This window comes from Canis aureus, chromosome 9 (assembly GCF_053574225.1).
Source record: "Canis aureus isolate CA01 chromosome 9, VMU_Caureus_v.1.0, whole genome shotgun sequence".
Lineage (NCBI taxonomy): Eukaryota > Metazoa > Chordata > Mammalia > Carnivora > Canidae > Canis > Canis aureus.
Genome location: NC_135619.1, coordinates 63,423,231 through 63,445,127, shown reverse-complemented (window position 1 = coordinate 63,445,127; position 21,897 = coordinate 63,423,231). Strand labels below are relative to the sequence as shown.

Here is a 21,897-nt window from a genome sequence, read left to right as displayed (position 1 = left end):
TGTGATTTAAATTCAAAATCCAAGAAGTCTTGGTGTTTATAAGCATTGCCTTCAGAGGAAAGGTATAGATGGTTTAAATTCTTCCAGATGGGTGTTACCAAGCCCCCATACAAAAGGCAGTGGTGTAGCCACAGTGTAGCTGGAATTGGCTACTGTCTCATCTCTGGGGTGATTGTACTTGCATGAAGAGGATCAGCAGCCACTATGCAGGCCAGTTGGCAGATCAGGGCTGATGCAGAAGCCATACCTCAATTCTGACCCACAATTGCTCTGAGGAAATAATCTCATTTCCATAAGGGTTTACAATCTTGACTAAATGAAAACTTGTAAGTTTGTGTGCATATACATTTGTGTGTGTGTGTGTGTGTGTGTGTGTGTGTGTGTGTGTAATTCTCTCAATAATCTGGAAACCACCTGAAATTTGCCAACTTTTAAGTCATGTATTGAATGAGGAAATTAAAAGTAGTCTTTTGTCTGTCCCAGGTATGGCAAATATTTTCCCCATTGGATATTTTTACACTGTTTGTTTGTTTAGGTTTTATTTTCTATTTGTTTTTATAGAAAATTTAACTATATAGAAAACTTATTTACCAATATAGAAAATGTAACTTTTATGTTCTCAAATTCATCAATCTTTTCTATTATGGTTTTCGACTTTTCTATCACCCTTAGAAAGGTCTTCCATTCCAAGTTATACAAATAACGCATCTGTCTTTTTTTTCTGGAACTTTCATGATTTTAGATCTTTGGGTCATCTGGCAGTAATAGATTCTTTTCGTACAAGGAATCATTATTCCTCCAGCCCTATTTTTAAAATAATCCAATAGTGCAACTGGTTTAATAGGCAGTCTTTATAACATTGTAAATTGTTGTATGTATGAACACACATAGACTCTCTTTTGCTCCCTTAATCTATTCCTACCTCAGAATTCTTCATGGTAACTCTAGAATAAATTTTGTTAATAGAGATTAAAAAATATTTTCAAATATATAAATGTCACCTCAAGTATATAAATAACCATGGTATCATTTAAGTGATGTTTATAATGGTTATTTTGGAACAAATTCACAAAATACTAACTATAATTCGATTTAAGTTATTTAAAATAAAATTGCAAATAACTTGAGGTGAATGCTGTAGTGGATAGGCAGTTGGATAGACCACCCTTTTCAACCACTCCTGAAATCATTTTTATGCACAGTAAACTTCAAGGACCACTGGAATAATATTTCCTAGGGTAATATTTCTAATTCTAAACATCTTTAACAAAGAACAGTTCAAATAGATACCTGTCTTTTGAATGATACACAGAATTCCTCAAGAACAATTAAAACCACAACCAAATAAATTTATCAAGAAGAAATCATTTTAAACAAGTTTCTATACAAAATAAGCAATGAACAATAGGCAGCACAACATGTTCATTTTAAAACAGGAGACACTGAGAAGATACAAGATCAAAATGAAAGTGATAAATAAAAAGAACATAAAAGACGAGGATCCCTCCAGGGAAAAGTCTGATATACACACAAAAATCCCTAAGGCATATGTAGTGTAGGCTGCAATGCTAAGGGAAAAATTTTACTAATTAATTCCAAATCCACTGTCACATAAAGAGAAAAAGAATACACCGGAAATCTGTCTTTGGATGGTAAACTTTGGCACAAGGGAAATTAACTGTTAGATTCAAGGGGAAATACTTCATCTCACTATTTTAAATTTGTGCTTAGTCCTTGGTCATACTTCCTGTGGATGGTAAATCATCTCCACACCCTGGATGCTTTCTTCTCTACTTTGAGAGGCAACTCCAATTCTATTTCTCTCCCCAAACCTTCCCCTGTAGACTTCTAAAAGGATGTGGACCTCCAACTCCTGGCCAGACTCTAAGCAGAGAAGGATGAAGGGAGCTGGTTAGGGGTCTCTTCCCTGTCCCAGACACAGCAACACTGATGATATCAGAGGCCTGGCAGGAATTCTTCCAACCAGCAACCACACACCAAAGATTCCGTAGATTTCTAGCTCTTTCTGCCAACACTTCCTGCCTGAGAAGAAGGGCAGAAGATGGAGCTGAAAGGTCAGAGACTTCTGATCGTATTGAGGTAGTCACTGCTCCGCATGAATACCACTGTTCTCAAAAATCAATTCTATTTCTTAAGCTTCTTGGTCAAAATTTTGTTCATGTTCAGGTTAGGCTCATACAAGTACAGATACAGAGATTTGAATACAGTATTTTATTTTTATTGGATGATCAAAGCCTTCTACTTATGTGTTTATCAAAATTATATTTCAAAAGGGGAAACAGTATTTCTAGACAATTTAAAAATAAAGTTTGTTTTTCACTTTAAAAGTAATGCATGTTCATGACAGAAAATCAGGAAAATACAGAAAGTATGAAAAAGAAAATAAAAGTCATTCACATACTATTACCCAAATATAGCAACTATTAATATCTTCCACCCTTTTCCTAACAAAAGAATTTTAGAATATTGTACCTAAAATTTCAAGAATTTAAGAGAACAGAGATGCTTCTTGTCAGTGTTGTACTGGAAGTCCTAAACAATAAGATTTTTTTATTAAGTGGCAAAATAATTGAGACGAAGAGATGAAGCTGTTTGCAGATGATGACTATTTTATTTACTTAGAAAATCTAAGAGCATTTATGGATAGGATATTAAAACTTCAAAAGAGTATTAGGCCTATTTCCTTTTTTTAAAGATTTTATTTATTTATTCATGGGTGACACAGAGAGAAAGGCAGAGACATAGACAGAGGGAGAAGCAGGCTCCTTGCGGGGAGCCCAAGGTGGGACTCGATCCCAGGACCCCGGGATCATGATCTGAGCCAAAGGTAGATGCTTACCCAACTGAGCCACCCAGGCAGAGAGAGAGCACTAGTAGGGGAGAGGGGCAAAGAGAGAGGAACAAGCAGACTCCCTGGTAAGCAGGAAACCCAACATGAGGCTCAATCCCAGGACCCTGAGATCATGATCTGAGCCAAAGGCAGATGCTTACCCAACTGAGCCACCCAGGCACCCCAATATTAGTCCTGTTTTCTAGTATCAAATGAACTTTAAAAAATTAGTGTATTCCTACTTACCAGAAATAGAAAATACAAAAGAAAAAAAAGGACTCTACCCATAGTTACACGTAGGGATGGGATCTATCCAGGAAAGAGTGTAACAGGCCTGAAACTACTATTCTTAGAAAGGCCTGCTTGTAAGGTTGGTCCCTGGCTGGTATCTGAGAACTTGGTGGGTTCCCTATATTGATATAAAACTTCCCTCAAATGGTGAAAGGGGCTCACACACCTAAACTATTTGAACAGTGTGGTGCATAAACCTGAAGTGGTGCATGAATACCTGCTTTATGTCCTGGAGTCTGGGATTTGGGTACATGGTAGACAGAAGGTGTCCATATGACCAACCCTTAGTAATCACCTTGTGTACCAAGTCTCTCATGAGCTTCCCTGATAGACATTGCTTCACACATGTTGTCACAACTTGTTGGAAGAATAAAGTGTGTCCTGTGTGATTCCACTAAGATACAACTCCTAAAAGCTTATGTGTCTGATTTCCTCTGAACTTTGACTCACCATGTGCCTTTTCCCTTTACTAGGTTTGCTTTACAGCCTTTTGATATAAATAAATCTGAGCTGTATCACTGAGTGCTGAATTGAGTCCTTCTAATCACTGAAACTCAAGGTGGTTTGGGGGACCCCCAATACAACATCTTTATGGAGATAATTATAAAATATTCATTGATGAACAAAAGAAGACCTAAAAACATGGAGAATTTTATCATGATGGAGAGTGGGAGGAAAAGCAGCCCACCTACCTCCATCATTCATATATTCAATGCAATTCCAATCAATACGCCTGGAGGAGTTATTCTGATTTTTAATGGTTCTTGATAGGTCAATCCTAAAATCAATATGGAACAGCAAAGGGCCAAAAACAACCAGCTGTGAGGAAGAGTAGGTGGTAGAATTTGTCCAACTTGAGATCAGGAATTACTATAAAGCTATAGTAATTAGGCAGTGGGAAGGTATCTCAGTGGGGCTTTCCATGGAATTTGACAACATGACTCTAAAATTTGTAAGAATAAGCAAAAGTCCAAAACAGACAAAACATTCCTGATAAAAAATGATACCAAATAGTATTTGAGGCTGCAATAATTATGATAGCATTATATTGGTACAATGATAGACAAACAGACCAATAGAACAGAAAGCCCCCAAAACATATCTACCCTCTATAGAAAAAAAAGTTGATATTTGACATTACAGATCTTGGGAGAAGGATCAACAGATGTGCTGGACAAATAGCTATCTATAGTGGAAAACTCATTTAAATCCCTATCTCATACCACACCCCTTACTCTTCTGTATGTTTGAAATACATCATAATAAAAACTTAGTTTGACTAAATACGTACACTAAAATCTCTACTCTGTTAGTAAGCCACAGGCCAGTAATCATAATTTTACAAATTGTTCTCCTTGCTAGGATCTCAAGGACCTAAGAGCTTACTTAAGTAGCAAATAAACTCAATTTCACATCAACTTTTTGAATAAGATGAGCCTTACCTCATAGATCCTAGCAATTCCACAAAGTAGGGTTACTTCTCCTGGAAACTTATCTAAGCCTTGTTTGAAAAGAGTTAAAGCCGTCACTGGTTGATCCAATGAGATATAAACCTAAAACCAAGTTACATTTCAATAAAAGTACTAGTTCTTAAAATAATAGTATTTGCTGTGATAAGTTGATAAATATTGCTTAGCAACAGGTTATCTCCTAGATATTATGGTAAAAAGTTTTCAGAAATGTGGATTAATTTTCAATAGTGATGTTATAGTTTTATCTTACATGTCATATATGAAGCATCCATTCATTTATTCCTTCAACAAACACTCCTTGGGGGCTTGTGATTGCCAGAGACTGAGCAGTAAGTTAGTAAGAAAGGAACGAGGGAAAACCTTTTAGGATAGGACAGACAGGACTATGTCCATAAGCAGGCACAGAGGAACTAGTTATGAGATCAAAGTTGAAGATGCAGGAGAAAAAGGAACAAGAAGGTCTGAGAAAGACAGCAGTGGAGATCCTATGCAGAAGCTGGTTTTGGAAAAGGGCCCTCAGAAATAGAGGAGGAACAGATTTGTGAGGAATAGGGTCGTGGATGAGAGAGTTTGCACTTGATGGCTTCCACCTAACTAGCAATTAGGACATTAGCGTAGCTAAGTCATACACTTCATAGGAACTTCTAAAATAGGGAATTATAGTTGTAGGCATGGAAACATAAGATTATGACACTTTTATCTCCATGATCTTGGATCCTCTATTTCCTTCAAAATAGACTGGAAGAAGGCCCAAATGGATACACAAAAAACCTGTAAATAGTGTTTAATGCTAAAGTAATAAAATATTTAATATTTTTAATTAACGATCTAATATTTTCAGAATGAAAATCAGAATGATCTCTATTGTGTACCAATAGAGATCAGAATGATCTAAATCAGAATGATCCTAAATCAGAATGATCTCTATTGTATAGCAATTATTAAGTAAATAAAATAAAGTAAATTTTACTTTTATACAGTTGTGTAGGCAATAATAAGATATAAGCAAATCAATTTATGGAAAAATACATCAAACCATGTATTCAACAATAGTTAAATATAAAGCACATTTTTTAATCACCTGGCAAATGATTATCAGTGAAAAAGATGACAAATAGTGTGACCAATGTTTTAATTTCAAGGTGTTAGAAAAGCTTAAAAGTCTACTGTGATGCTTAGAAACTTCTTTAAGAATTTAAGGTTTAACATATAACATACAGAAGGTGGACTTAGTTTCAAACATCTCTGAAAACTACAGTAAATAGATCACAATTATTTAGCACTGTAGGTTTATATAGCGTAACTTTCATTTTGTTTCTTTTCAGTATGCAAATTCTTAAAACCATACTTAGGGAGTAGTGGCACTTCCTTTTATATAGCTCTTCTTTTCAACCTCCTTTAGCACACTTTTTAATTTTAAAAAATTCATCAAGATACAGCAAGATGATGTCCTACCCACCACTTCATCAAATGTTTCAAGTAGCCCTGGTCAGGGCCAAGAAGTAACTTTTTCCCAGGACTGAATTCTGATGGCCCTTGATGTCTGCTGTTGCTGTGGGAGGCAGTACGGGGCAGTGAGGAGGAAGACTTGCATTTGAGTACTGGATCGAAACAGCCAAGTGACATTGAAAAACCTATTTACCCTCTTTAAGTCTCCACTATCATAAGGGTACAAAGGAAATTCTAAACTCTACCTTTGTGGGGTTTCTATGAGGCTTAAATTAACCTGTGGGTGGAAGAGACTGGATATAATACCTGCTACTGAATAGGTGTTCAATAAGGGGGAAATATCATCTTTGTTGTTATGGCAGAGCCAAGAAACCAACATCCTGCATAAAAACAATTTCCATTCTCTATGGCTACTTAGGTGGGAGACAGGCATGTTGTAGAAAAAAGGGCTTCTCTGGGGTCTGTTACCCATGGGGGCTGTAGTGAGCCTGTGGCAGTTTCTTCTGCTCTAATGGGCAATCTTTCAAAGGGGTTTTCTTATTTTTCATGGCAATCAGTTTCTCCTGAGACAGTTACCCTCCATATGTTCTCACTTTTCCACTAGCTATAAAGAAAAATAAGTCTGAGCACATTTACTTGCCAAATATTCCTGAAGAAACTGGCAACTCTCCGTGTATATTGGCCAGAATTTGAACATTTATTTTGAGAAGACAGATTTCACTCCAGTTAAGAATACTTACTTACTTTTGCCAAGTAGAGAAATGTATCTACCATTTCCTGCTGCTTGAGGGCTGATTTAAACTGTTTTTCTGCTTCACGATACATTCCTAACCTAAGAACAGCCATTTTAAAAATTAGACATTCAACTTAAAAATAAATACTACAGCACTTATTCACACACTGACAATATGAATAGAGATAAATCACATTTCTAAGAGTAAACGTCTAAAGAAGGTAATGTCATATACACATATAAATTATTATCCGCATATAAATTATTATGTTTATATAGTTGAGCAAAAAGTTACCTATTTCCCATAGTCACTGTCTATGTAACCCTCCAATGGTGTGTAAAAAGTCGTGTGAAGTCTAGACACTGCAGAACCAACAGCTGCCAGTGAGCTAAGGCAGCTCCATTTACCAACCAAAGAGCTTATAATCAGCTGGACATGTGGCAGGTGACCTGAGTAAATGCTTAGGGTCTCCATTTTATTGGAAGAACTCAAGGATGTCATTTCTTTGAAAACATTGTCTATTCTGACACAAAGGCCCACTTTTAAAACCCTTCTTAAATAGTCTTGATGTAACTAGTAATTGCTACTTGAGTGACATAGCTCTACTATTTTATGATTCTAGGAACATTTTCTTTTCCTTTATCTTTGTATCTGATACAGATTGCCCTGGTCTACAAATTTGAGATTTGTTCCTTGCCTAACTATAACTGTCCTGATATCAACCCCACTTCTTCTAACCAGGGAACATTTTATTATCAGCCTGTTCTAGATTTGTCAGGTCTTCTCCTAACTACCCATCCCTAGCAGCCAAGAGCTGCTTAGGCACTTTATGATGCTTTCATTTTGTGAAAACTGGAACAAAACACAGTATGTTTCATTGTGCTGCTTTCATTCAGAGTCTTGACAGAAGAACTCTGACCTTCTACTTGGCTTGTCTAAGCCTCAAGCACTGGTGTGGCTACATCCAAATAGCTGCTAGAAGATGTGGGATTAATGGAGTTAAAAGGAAACCCCCCAAAAACTGCCCTAAAGTTAGAGAATGTGCAAAATGGCAGAAGCCCCCCACCTCTTCAAAGCTCCCACAACTTTTACAGGTATTCACAAAATGTTACCAAAGAACTCTCAAGTTCTGGAAAACAGCATAGTTCTACACAGAGCTTCAACTGAGCATTCAAACCTTAGGCATGTGGCTAAAGTTCAGCCACACTGAATTATCCATGAGTCTGTATATTTTTACCTAATATGATGTCTCCTCCCAAAAATAGTTTAAAAGTGATTACACTATAACCCTATAAGATACATATAAAGAATATGAAAACAGAAATCGATTTTTTTAAACAGAATGATGGAAAGATAAACAATTTTTTAAAAAGCAATCTAAATAAATAAATAAATAAATAAATAAATAAATAAATAAATAAATAAAGCAATCAGCCATTTAACTACCCTGAAAACCAAAGAAAGGAAGATTGGGTCATACACTTTTTTTTTTTAATTACTGCATCCTCAAGAGATAACTTCTAGTACTATCAAAGAGGAATAACCACATGGGTTCTTATGCAAAGGAAATTAAGTGGGTCATGTCTAAAGAAAGTCTAGGAATGAGGAAAATATCAGTCAAGTTCATGAACAGGCTAATATCAGAAAGTTGAAGTCCCAAGATAACCCCACCACCTGCCAACTTTTTCTCTCCAATTCAATAGTTGTCAAATGCCAACTGCACACACATTTCATGATCCAAAGATGAAGATCACAACCATGTCCTAAAGGCAGCAATAAGAATGGAATAAAACATGTTCACAAATAAATGGAATCGTATTTTGGCCAATAAGAAAAAAACAGGTGCTCCGAGAGCACAGAGGTGGAATGAACCTAAATAGTATCTAGGAGGAAGTGATAGGCAAGGTTTCGACAGCTAGATAGGGTGAGGTAGGGATAGGGGAGCATCTCAGATGGAAGCAAACTGTCAGTGCGAGCACACAGAGAACAGAGTGCCAGCCCGGGAGGGGGATGCTGAGTTGTTTGGTTTAACTGGAAGGGAGGACACCACAAGTAATGGGAGAAGGGAGTAAGGGAGCAAGTGTGGCCTGGGACAGGATCAGACATGCCACTCTCAAAATCCAGACTTCATCCTAGAGGTCGCGGAGATTAACCAAGGAGTCCACCGAGAGCTGTTTCTGTCACAACAGTTACTCTGCCACTAGTATAAGAAGAAGGATGGAGAGGGCAAGAAATGGGGGCAGAGAAGCCAGATAAGAAGCTAGTAGAACAGTTCAAACAAACAGAAAGACAGAATTCAGGCACTGGAGCAGGAATGGGGCCATAAGGGAGCTGTAGACAAAGAACTAGAAGAATGTACTGGTCGGGGTCAAAGAGACACACATCAACTGGGGCTACACCCTCTGGTAGCCCAGCCTGGACCTGTTGGGTCGCAGTAGGAGCTTCCTCTCAGCTCTCTCTGCTTGCTTCTCTCACTGTGGGAGCCGTGCTTCTCATCATTTACTGTCTTCTCCCCCACTGGCCTGTAAACCATCTGAAGGAAGGACTACCTAATAAATACCTGTAACCCCTGTGCCGGGCTCGTTAAATACCCTAGCAAGTCAGTGACTGCAGGAGTGCTGAGCCCATACTAAAGACGAGAGGCAATTAAGGGTCAGAGGAGAAGGCTGATTAACCTGGCAAGGTGCACTTATTTAAATGCCATTTCATACAAATGGCAGAAGGAATCCAAATTGTGTTTCTCTTTAATTGTTAAAGATGTCTTAGGGTTTTGTTTAGAAGCTCAAGATTTCAAGCTTGCTTTCGGAAATTATATTCATAAAAGTTTAATGGTATGATGCTATGAAATTACCTTTTAGTAGAAAATACTTCCTCAGTCTAATAGCAGAAAAACACTTAAGTTCTTGTAAAATATCTAAGTGGAAAGTAGTCTTAACTTCAACCAAAAAAGAATAAGCATCCTTTTTATTCCATTTACAGATTTCTTTTTCCTTACACTAAAGGAAAGTTCTTAAGTACTGAAGGATGCTCCCAGTAACCGGTCTACCTTGTTTTGAATACTAAAAGATGTATTTATATTTATAAAATACAATTGCCCATTTGTCTCTATTTTACAAATGCTCCAAATGCATTTCAATATCAGGCAACAAGTTTTTTTGTTTTGCTTTTAGGCGACAAGTTTTAAATCTCATTTCTAGTTGCTGTGTAATATTCACATAATTAATTACAACTTTCCTGACCTCTCAATTAATTTGCTTGAAAATGTGTTTAGGGGGCACCTGGGTGGCTCAGTCAGTTAAGCGTCTAACTCTTGATTTCAGCTCAGGTTGTGATCTGAGGGTCATGGGATTGAGCCCAGTGTAGGGCCACACTCAGCAGGGAGTCTGTTTGAAGATTCTTACCCTCTGCCCCACTCCCTGCTTGCACATGTGCTCTCTCCTTCTCTCTAAGGAAAAAAAATGTGTTTAAACATTAAGTAAATTAATGTAAGAATATTCAGATCCTAGAGAAACACTACAGAATTGTGCAAGTAGTAAGAGAACTGATATCAGAAAGCTGAGCTCAAATTCTCATTCTTCCACTGACAGGCTGTGTGAATTTGGACAAGTCACTTTATCTTTCTGAGGCTCAGTTTTTTTCATCTGGACAAAGAGCTAACAATAATAGTAACTACCTCCAGGTGTGGTGAGATTTAAGCGAGATCATGTCACATATGGACAAGTTAGCCCTCAATCGTGAAGCACTTTACAGATGTGAGGCATCAGGGGACATAAAAAGACTTGAGAGCAAGAGAAGAGGAACAAGCAACAATGAACTCAATTCTAACAAGCCTGTTACTATTATTTTACTAACTAGTTCTTGGTGCAAATCACGGGCTCTCTCTGGCCTCAGCTTCCTCATCCAAAAAGAGGTGTTGGATCTGAAGGTGCAGAGTTTCCCCTGCCCAGCATTACAGTTTTATTATTATTTATTATTTATTATCAGTTCTTACTGCTACCACATTAAATGCTCTCTCAACAAAGACACACTTTTCATTTCTTCCTGAGGAAGTTCCACCCAGAAAAATAATGATCAGAGTTGAGACTCTAAAATATGCCGCCATGTCTAAGCCCTTCACAAATAATCAAAATTTTACCTGTAGTAACATTTTCCAATCTGTACTTTCCACCACCAGTCCTTGTACTGAGAGTGCTCTGTGGAAAGGGCAGCCAAGTCCAAAGCCTTTGAAAACAATTCATTTTGGATTAGGATTTTCTTTTCGAACAATGAACAGAAACAATAAATAATGAGATAAACCATATAATTAGCATTGATCAAAACATGCATTAGAAATCAGACAGAAACTCAAGTGGCTCATGTTTCCAGATGGCTCCACCAATTTTCCCTAAATAATCGGTTCCAGACCAGAGGGTTGACAGCAGATGAATGTAAAAACTGATCAAAGGAAAGCAGATGTACAACATATTAGAATACAATTTTAATATACACTACATAAAATGGTTATTTAAAAAATCCCCTAAGTTGTATGCTCTCCCCACCCTTTATCTACCATCCAATGATTCAAAGCACCTCTAAACTCAGTGGCAGTCAAGCCTTTGGTGTGTCAGCCAGGTCCAAATGCAAGGCCCCACTTTAAGATAGATGTAGAGAAATAGAGAAAGACCAAGTAAGCAGATAGATGGTCTGGCAAACAGGATCATGAAGAAGAGTCAAAGGACCAAGGGCCGGCCCTTGGATATCTGTCATCTTCAACCACCACTGTTCCATCATTCTGACCCCAGTTCAAATCCAGTGATGCTGAGGGTCAGACTCTGCTGCAGAATGAACAAGATTTTCTGAGTTGCTTTCATATTTTAGACGTGTTTATCCCTTTCTCTCTAATGTCTTCTAGTTTGTTCCTTCTAATGTTTATTCAAGATCAGATAAGAGGTGACTAAATAGGAATTAGGATTTTATACAGAAGAAGTAGAAACTATTTGGACAAAAAGGAAAGCAAATCAATCTTTACACAAATTTGAAGCTCAGGTGAAGATCCAGTGAATAAAAACTCAGGTTATTAATTAAAAGAGAATTCTCATTGTTTTATTATACTTATTATTTTCTCTCAAGGTTGGAAAACTCTTATTCTTTTAGTCAGTGTTAGTATAATCATGATATCCAACAGTTAAAGTTACTTTCAGATTTCAGTTCTATGAGCTCAGAGTATATCCCATATTACTGTCCATGTGTTAAAATGAACTCTTTCTTGAAATGCAAGCCAGATGAGTCCCTTCCCTCCTACCACAAAATTAACAGCTTTCCTTGTGTTTCCCCATCTTATCTTGCTCCAGGGGAAACTTCTAAATATGCAAACCCTTTATAAAGGAATGGTGTCACCACACTGAGGTTATAATGGACCTGAAAAATCAACACCTCTATTTGAAAGCTATGGGAATTAAGAACAAGCCACACACTACTTTCATATGCTTACTGTCCTTTTTCCCCCAAAACCAGAAATAAAAGTGAAGCAAAAAATGCAGGGGGAAAGTGTAACTTTAATTAGCATTATCTCTGAAAATAATTTGAAAAACATATTTTCAATCAGCTCAATTCAGGACTGAATTGTAAATATCTGAACATATTAATTTTAACTTAATTTTTAAAAAGAACTTTTCCAGCAGATCATATTCAGTCTCATGTTTAATATAACAGATCTTCTAGTTTTTCAGAAAAATACGTCACTCTAAATTTGTCACATATTCTGATTTCCCACGGTTAGATTTAGCACTTATTATAGGCTGCTGACTTTGCTTATGGTCCTAAAACAAGTCTTCCTACGTAAGACCTCTATGTCTGTGCTGAGCTGATTAAGGAAATATAGAATAAAAATGATTAAAAAATACATTTTAGTGATCACTCATCATATGAACACTGAGGCTGTACTAGACAAAACTGTGACTATTTTAAGTGGGCCTTAGGTTCCCTGAGGACAGGCACCCCTTCTTACCCACCTCTGTTGTTCTTAATACGTTGCCATGCTGTTAAGAGGCACTCAAGAGGGCTGCCCTGGTGGCTCAGCAGCTTAGCGCTGTCGTCAGCCCAGGGCGTGATCCTGGAGACTTGGGATCGAGTCCCGTGTCGGGCTCCCTGCATGGAGCCTGCTTCTCCCTTTGCCTATGTCTCTGCCTCTCTGTCTCTTTCTGTGTCTCTCATGAATAAATAAATAAAATCTTAAAAAAAAAAAAAAGGCACTCAAGAATGATGTGTGTTTTGAATTAATTCTATTCCTTATTTCTGACTTCTATTGAAATTAAGAGCCAAACAAAACTGTCAGAGTAATAAGATTCATAATTAAAAGCTATTAACTTTTTAAAATATTAAAATAATGACAGATCTATATTTCTTTCAAGTCTTTACCAATTTTTAAAAATAAATGACTACATATTTAAGAATCTTTGAATAATTTAATCAATGTGATATCTAGATATTAATAAAGGCCTAGAATGTCACATAAAAGCCATAAGTTCATAAAAGTCAATAAGGAGAAGGGATCTTGGCAGATCTAGACTACCAAGTAGTAGTGTTTGTGAATATGCCCAACTGAGCATCCCAGTGTATTTTTAAGGAACAGTGCTCCAACCACTAATATTCTTAATGAAACAGCCATCTTTTAGTTATTGTTATGGTTGCAACAACTTTAGGATGATGAAATTAAAGAGCATACATAAATGAAGATTCCAGAATCAACCCACATGCCACTTTAGTTTTGCCAGTACGGTCAATATCACCCCAAAAGGTACAAGGGAGGGAAGGGAGTTAAAAAGAACTCAAAGGCAGAAATATAGTTTTCCATAAATCAACTTTACTTTTTCTTATCACTTAACTATCACTTCATAATATTCTCTTTAGTTGCCTACAGTATCCTCCATAATTGTACACAAATACAGAATCACCAACCCACATGGCACTTAGTTTTGTCAATATTGCCCACACAACAAATGGAAAAAGCATTAAGAATGGAAAGACAGAAGTAAAGTTTTCCACAGAAAATCAACTTCATTCTTTCTTAACATTTAAGTACAACTTCACAGTATCCTCCCTATTTGTCTATAATATTCTCTGTATCTGTGTAAAATAGTTCGTTTAAAAAGAAATTTGGAGGCCACCCAAAGTAACTAATATAAAAGCACCTCTGATTTCCTCAGCATGTTAAAAAAACAATTCCTCTTTTCTTTTTCTAACTAATGTTGTAAAACATAGTTTGGAAAAAAGATATAAAAATGCATGCTTTCTGCTCATTACCTAAATCCTTCTTCCATTCAGAAAATAACATTTGTGGTAAAAATCTAAAATGACATCTTAATGGAACAAGCTGATCCATAAAAGAACTATAATGCAATGAGCCCATAACAGAGTAAGGAAACAGACATAGGGCATGTGTCCTACTCAATACTGCTCACATCCATCACAGCACCAAAACACATGTATTCAATAATAACTTGTTTAAAGAATAACCCAATCAAGTAATAAACCAATCAATAAGTTAATGAATAAGAGGAAAACAGAGGAACAATTTGTGTTTTTCACTAAATAAAAACAAAAACTGCTTAATTTCATGTTCTATAAAATACATGTATTGAGGGTAAGCAGGTGAAAATAACAAGCAGCATGCAATTACAAGGATTTTAATTTATTACTGCCCCTAATTTGTAGCTAAATTTAGAAATGAAAGTTGCTATAACATTACTGAAAACTGGATAATTTCCATTAGTGCTATGAAGTATAGCTTTTTTAATTTACTGTTATAATGTAAGCTATTGGCACCATGTAGGTATTTTAACAAATATTTGTGGAATTAATATACATTAACCCTGCAATATTTTTATTTCCATTTTTGGGTAATATTTTCTATATGTTACAAATATATATGTTTAGAGTGATAATTCTATTTAATGTGCGGGCTAAATGGTATACTTTGTTGGCTTAACACTAAAAACACTTTATATAAGTATATATAAAAATATGTGTATTCTGTTTCTGTCTAGTTTTCATAATTATGATTTTTAATGGCTGCATAAAACCCCAGCATGCAGTGTATTATAATTTACTAAACTTGTCTTCTATCATTGAACATACAGGTTACTGTCCAGGTTGCTTTGCTACTACAACTAATGCTACGATGAACATCTTTGCAAGTGTATCTGAGCACTTTGTGAAATTTCTTGAGAAGGGAAATTATAGAAACAAATGGAAAAAATGTTTATAGCAATCTGTTTTATATTATAATCTTTTCCAATTATACCACTTAAAATATCATCTATGTCAGTATAACAATTACTCTACTCCCTTCCAGCATTTTTTCCAAATTTCATAAATGCAAAATTGCAAGTCCAAAATTTCCTTAACTTACATTTTTATGTTAGAAAGTGCATCTCTAATGTGCTTGTTTACTGGCATTTTCTCTAATGTAAATTTTCTGTTGCCGGATCATTTCCATTTCCATAAAACATTTCCTAACAAATTCAGATAAGCTTTTTCCTATTTAACAAACACTAACATTTTAAAATCATGCTTATGTACATATTTCACCCTCTGTTGTCCTTTTACGTTTCGTTTTGCTTCTGTTCTCTGTGCAGAGATATATATGAATTAGTAAGCCTTTTTCCTTTGTGATTGCTTCATAAATTTTTGTTTGCTAGTTTGAATTTTTTAAAAATTCATCACTCATCAAATGTCTAAAAGTCTTTAGAAAAATTTTCTCAACAGTGTTGTTTAATGAAGTATAAGCATCTGTTTTAAAGAGTCAAAAACTGTGCTCAATGTTGCCTTTCACGGTTCCTAAGAATAAAAATACAAAATGGATACTGCAGACTTTAGCTTTCAAATGGTATTTTTATAACATTGCCTTGCTACTGAGATCTATTTGCCAGTCACTTTTGCTGGGCCTTTTCTCTTAATTTGTGGGCTTCTTTCATGGAACCAGGAGACACATTCTCCCCTATTTATTACATATGGAGCTCTGGCCCTCAAGTCCTGTTCATGCTCCCAGCTCTATTTTCCTATATTAGAGGGCCCAGCATTCCAGCCTTCTATTAATCACTGCCTTTCAAACTATATTCTTTAGCAGCAGTTCCCAATCCTGGCTAAAAATTAGCATTGCCTGTGCAGCTTTTTATTAACAACAGACTTACCAGACATACCCATGGGGATTCTGATTCAGGAAGTCTAGCATGGATCCAGAAATCCATCACATTAAAATTCACCAGGTGATGCAGTAGGATTTAGGAACTACTCAAGAGCCCTAGGCTTTAAGGGGTGGGAGCTCACGTGGCGGAGTAAGGCGGAGGCCCAGTGAATGTGTTCTTGGTCTGCTACTTCTGCTTGAATTCAAGCAGCTCTGCTTTTGTCTGTTTTATACAGCAGAGTCTGGATGAGATTTAATTTGAAGAGAAAGGCTGTTCTACTTAAGGAAAAAAATGTGAAAATCACCGCTTTATTTAAGATTTTCAAACTTTTGAGATTTTAAGATGTTCACATTTTTTTACACATTTTTTTGAATCAATAAATATGAAGAACTGTGAAAGCATTCTAAAATACATAATATATAAAGGTTAATTCTGTTAGACTCTTTAGAGTCTTTAGAATCCTTAGAACCTTTAGAACATAAGTTCAGTTAGTGCAGAGAATAAATCCTATTTTACTTCAATGTGGTTCCTATTCGTCAATGTCATTATGTCAATGCCAAATGTAGAATGACATCCTCAAGATGAATCTCTTAATAAAGACATTATCACCACCATGATCTACAAAGAGTATACAATCTGTCTACTTTCTGAATCCATTGTCTACAACTCCTCCCCTCACGGACCTCACTCCAACCACCCTGGCCTCCTTACTACTCCTTGAACAATTCAAGTGTGCTTCCACTCGGGGCCTTTGTAGTTAAAGTTCTCTCTGACTTACATATTCTTCCTACATAGGACTGTATGGTCTGCTCCACCGCCCCCCTTCATCAGACCTCTGTTTAAGTGTCTTTTCAGAGTGGATTTCACTGATCCCCTTTCCATCCCATCCAAAGTACCATGCTCCCCAATGTCACTGTGTATTTGCCTACCTGCTTTCTTGCTCTGTTACCTTCATAGTACTTATTATCCCATGACACGCAATGTGTTTCTAAATTTGCCAGTTCTCTCTTTTCCTTCCAAAACCAGAACATAACCTCCGAAAGAGCAGAGATTTTGTCTGCTGGCCTCCCTCTGTAATCTTAGGACCTAGAACAGTGGCTGGCACAAACTTTAGGGGCTCAGACATTTTTGGATGAAAGAAAAAAATGTCTCTTCAATAAATTAATTAATCCTTAGAAAGCTAAAATCCAGCTTTATGCAATGGAAAGACTGATTCCTTTATTTGGATGTTTCTTTAAAATGACAGTGTAACTAAATGATTTTATATGACACACTGAAAGCCTCTGACGAGCTTTATATTAAGTGAAAATGGCATGTGCTGACTGATTTCCAGAAATGTGCATAATTTCTGCTCCAGCCTCAGTTTCCTCTCTTCCTACATGGCCACATCCACTAGCACTTCACTATATCACAACTTCTACATTCTATGTATGGGGCCCAGGCTCTCTCCTACATTTAGTCCATCTAAGTACCTGCAGTGGTATCTCCACTTGAATAGACTGCCACGATTTTTAACTTAAAATGCCTTCAAGTGAATTATCTAGCTTCTGTAGAAACCGACTTCTTTCCCTAATTATCCCATTTCTGTTAGTAAAACAATCATTTTTCTTGCAGCACCTTTAGGAGGCAGATTTGATGAGTGTCTTTCCTCTGTCCTGCACATCAAATCTGTCATCATGTTCTGCAACTTCTTTCTTCAAAATGTCTCTTTGATCCTCCCATTTCTTAGTCCATGGCCTATTTTTTTTCATCCATACCTTGCTCATGTTTTTATCCTTTCTTTACATTTATTTTCCCTCCTTCCCTCCCAAAAATCCAACTTATTTCGTGGATCTTTACTAATAGTACCCCTTTGAGTTTTTTTTTTTCTTTGCTATCTGGTGACAATGTCACAGCTTGGCAATACCTCTTTAATTGTGTCATTATGCCAATTTTATTTTCTCAGCTAGATTGCATGGCTTAGAGAGGAAAAAATATTTTTATTAGTTTTCCTAGTATATACCACAGTGGTTGACACATAGAAAACACGATTAAAGAAAACGTTTTTATTTTCCTAAAAGCTTTTTCCCTAAACTAATAGGAAAATACTATCACTAGACACTACAGAATTATCTACATTCAATTTGACAAAATTTGTGAGATAACTGGTTATTTGCTTATTAGCATGTAAAAGGTGAAACAAATGAAGCAATATGCATATAACCTTAAAACTCTTGCAAAGAAGCTACCAAGATGATTGAACAGTACTGAAGCTGGGTGACGGGTGATACAGGCTCATTATATTATTCTCTCTACTTGTGTGTGTTTGAATTTTTCTTTTCATAAAATGTTGAAGAAGGGGGAAGGGGTGCACTATAAACAAACCAGAAATACTCATATGAGTAAACCCGTATTAATACACTATATGGACTACAGAAAAAAGAAGGATCAACAGTGCTACTAGCATAAAAAATAAACTGTAGCACAAACACATTATGCAATATTCTCAATTATCTGAATCTTGCTCTTCAGTGGGTGTCTACATACTCTAGGGACCAGGCATAGTTCTTACCACTCCTATAGTTACACAAATTTTCCTACTGAAACCAACAGGGGTTTTGAAAGTATTAGTAATGTTCCAATTTTTAATAATTCCATCTGTTTATAAAGTAAGAAATAGAACATTTCAGAATCAAAATCCCCAAAGTCTTATTATAATTTTTAATAAAAGAAAATAGCATGAATTCAAAACTTACAGTCTTAACATCATTTTCATGATGAAAGATATACTCAAACAAAGCCTATGAAGAAAAAAAAAACACCAAAAGTACATTAGATTTTATTTTTAACAAAAGCACTCTATTGTTATATCAAAATTCAAAGACCATTTTGACAGCAGCTGATTTGAACCAAAATAACAAGGTACTCTAAAAGTGCCTTTATAAGTAAAAGGTCTATCCATCATTTTTTACAATCACCATTTTAAAATACAGTGATTTATGCCTGATTCCTGTATTTATAGAATACAAACTGGAAAACTCAAATAACTAAACAGTGTTTTTGTATTATACATACTATTTTACTAGAAAGGGACAAATGAAAACATCAACTATGGGATTATCCTAAAACAGATTTAGCCCATTATTTTACACACTCTACATATATATGGTATTGATAATGACACTTTAGATATGGAGAAAATTTAGAAGTTTCTTCTGAAACAAAGTAGAGCTTAAGTGTAAAGTGGGATGTGTAGATGACTCTGATGTGCAACTAGGTCTGGGAACCATTATTTTAATACTTCTCTCAACTCATCTGAATAAATAAGCATCTACTGAATCCCCATTGGTGGTATCACGTTTGTCCATAGAGCCATTATTGTACACTTGCAAAGAGGCCAGCATTTCAAGATTATTACCAGAGAAAACTTAAAAGGCAACCAAAGAAAGAAAAAAGAAACTAGGACAAGGCCCTTCTTTTAGAAACTGCACCTAACTCTCCACTGGTTCTGTTATAAAGAAGAAAAGTCAAGAGTGCAGTTACCATTGCTGTGAAAAGGAGTAACCATAGACAACTCAAGCAATTATTATTCGAAATGAGTCCTGATGAGTAAAGGCGAATTGGAAACCAAAGACAGAAAAACCGGGCATTATTTCTACAACACGCTAAAAAAAAGAAAAAAGAAAAAAGCACAAAATCTAGTTCAGTTTATTTTTTTTTTTTTAATTTTTATCTATTTATGATAGTCACAGAGAGAGAGAGAGAGAGAGGCAGAGACACAGGCAGAGGGAGAAGCAGGCTCCATGCACTGGGAGCCCGACGTGGGATTCGATCCCAGGTCTCCAGGATTGCGCCCTGGGCCAAAGGCAGGCGCCAAACCGCTGCGCCATCCAGGGATCCCTCTAGTTCAGTTTAAATCTATGAACACACACACACAAAAAAATCTATGAACACATACTATATCTGTCCTGGAAGCATCTTAGTTTGAGGGAGATGCCTTCATGGACTGCACTCCCTAGATAGAAAACAGCAATGTGGGGGTGCCTGGGTGGTGCAGTCAGTTAAGTGACCAACTCTTGGTTTCAGCTCAGTCATGATCTCAGGATCATGAGATCGAGCCCCACATCAGGCTCCACATTGAGTGCCGAGTCTGCTTAAGTTTCTCTCTCTCCCTCTTCCTCTGTTCCTCACCCCTAAAGTTCTCTCTCTAAAATAAATAAATCTTTAAAAAAAGAAAAAAAAAAAAAAGAGAGAGAGAAAACACCAATGATACCAGCTAAATGGCCTAAAAGGCAGGAGTTCCATATATTCCATAGGAGTTGCTGTGAATACTCTATTCTTATGAAGGTAAGGGAAATAAATGTAGCTTTATAATTCTGCTAAATGAAGTTGACCAGATTGCTGTTAAATAAGAAATTAAGAAAAAATGTCATCAGTGTTATTATAGGCTAATTCTCTATCAACTGACATTTCTTTCTCTGATTTTAATTTCAAGTCTGTATGGCTAGCATCCTTTCTTATATTCCCTAGTGTTTGACACTTAGTAAATATGTAAAACGCCATTAGAACCAAGGTTCAGAATGAGCTCATTTCATGTATAGAATTCAGAGATTACAGCTACAAACCTGGACTAGGCTTAGATCAGTTTTGGCATCAGCTAAATGCTCATATTTCTGAATTATTCCAAGTTCAACTCCAAGTTTATCTATACACTGGACAGATCATGGACCTCTCAGTCTCTCTCTCTTACCACACATATACACACTTATTTTCACTCTTTCTCTTTAATTTAAAGGAGCATATAATCTTTCTTTTAAGGTTTATTTATTTATTTTTAGTTTTATTTATTTATTCATGAGAGACACACAGAGAGAGAGGCAGAGACACAGGCAGAGGGAGAAGCAGGCTCCATGCAGGGAGCCTGACATAGGACTCGATCCTGGAACTCCAGGATCATGCCCTGGGCTGAAGGCAGCACTAAACCACGCTGAGCCACCCGGGCTGCCCAAGATTTATTTATTTTGAGAGAAAGAGAGAGTACATGAGTGGGAGGAGGGACAGAATCTTCAAGCGGACTCCCCACTGAGCACAGGGCCCAATGTAGGGCTAGATCTTATGACCCTGAGATCATGACCTGAACCAAAACTAAGAACTGGACACTTAAATGACTGAGCCACCCAGGTGCCAAGCACCTAGTCTTTGAGTACTTAGAATTATTAATGTAATTCTCAATAAGGATCACTCAAGCCAGTAGGTGATATTGAGATGCCTGCCTAATTACTAATTAGAAGTACTTATTTTTTAATCTTCCTTTTGACAATCCTAAAATTCTACAAGAATAGAAAATTATTTTTCTGAGAACAATCCAAGATGAAAAAGGAAAACACACACTGATGCAGTGATGACCTTCTAAGCTTCTTTCCACAAAGATGATGCTGCATATCTGTTTTATTTGTTACAAAATGCTGTTCCTTTATCAACAGTAGCCAAACAATAGAGACAGCCTAAATGTCCACTGACTGATGAATGAATAAGAAAGATGTGGTATACATATATAATGGAATATTCCTCAGTCATCAGAAAGAATGAAATCTTGCCATTTGCAATGACATGGATGGAGCTACAGAGTATTATGCTATGTGAAACAAGTCAGTCAGAGAAAAACAAATACCATATGATCTCATATGTAGAATTTAAGAAAGAAAACAAATGAGCATATGGGAAGCGGGAAAGAAAAAAAGAGAAAGGGAAACAAATCATAAGAGACTCTTAATGATAAAGAACAATCTGAGGGTTGATGGAGTGAAGGGTGGTGGGGATAGGCTAGATGGGTGATGGGGATTAAGGAGGGCACCTGTTGGGATGAGAAGTGGGTGTTGTATGTAAGCGATGAATCACTGAATTCTATTCCAGAAACCAATATTGCACTGTATGTTAACTAACTTGATTTAAAATTT

At 36.4% G+C, this 21,897-nt stretch overlaps 1 protein-coding gene across 5 annotated transcripts in view; it reads right to left on the bottom strand.

Moving 5' to 3' along the window:
* Positions 1 to 21,897, bottom strand: part of TTC8 (tetratricopeptide repeat domain 8) — a 54,916-nt gene that overhangs the window by 13,665 nt on the left and 19,354 nt on the right. For all 5 annotated transcript variants that reach the window (XM_077910295.1, XM_077910296.1, XM_077910299.1 and 2 more), the window contains 4 exons: positions 18,697 to 18,741; positions 10,933 to 11,018; positions 6,808 to 6,895; positions 4,585 to 4,695 (listed from right to left, as the gene is read on the bottom strand). In XM_077910295.1, the coding sequence (XP_077766421.1) occupies positions 4,585 to 4,695; positions 6,808 to 6,895; positions 10,933 to 11,018; positions 18,697 to 18,741 (330 nt within the window). The remainder of the gene's footprint in view (positions 1 to 4,584; positions 4,696 to 6,807; positions 6,896 to 10,932; positions 11,019 to 18,696; positions 18,742 to 21,897) is intronic.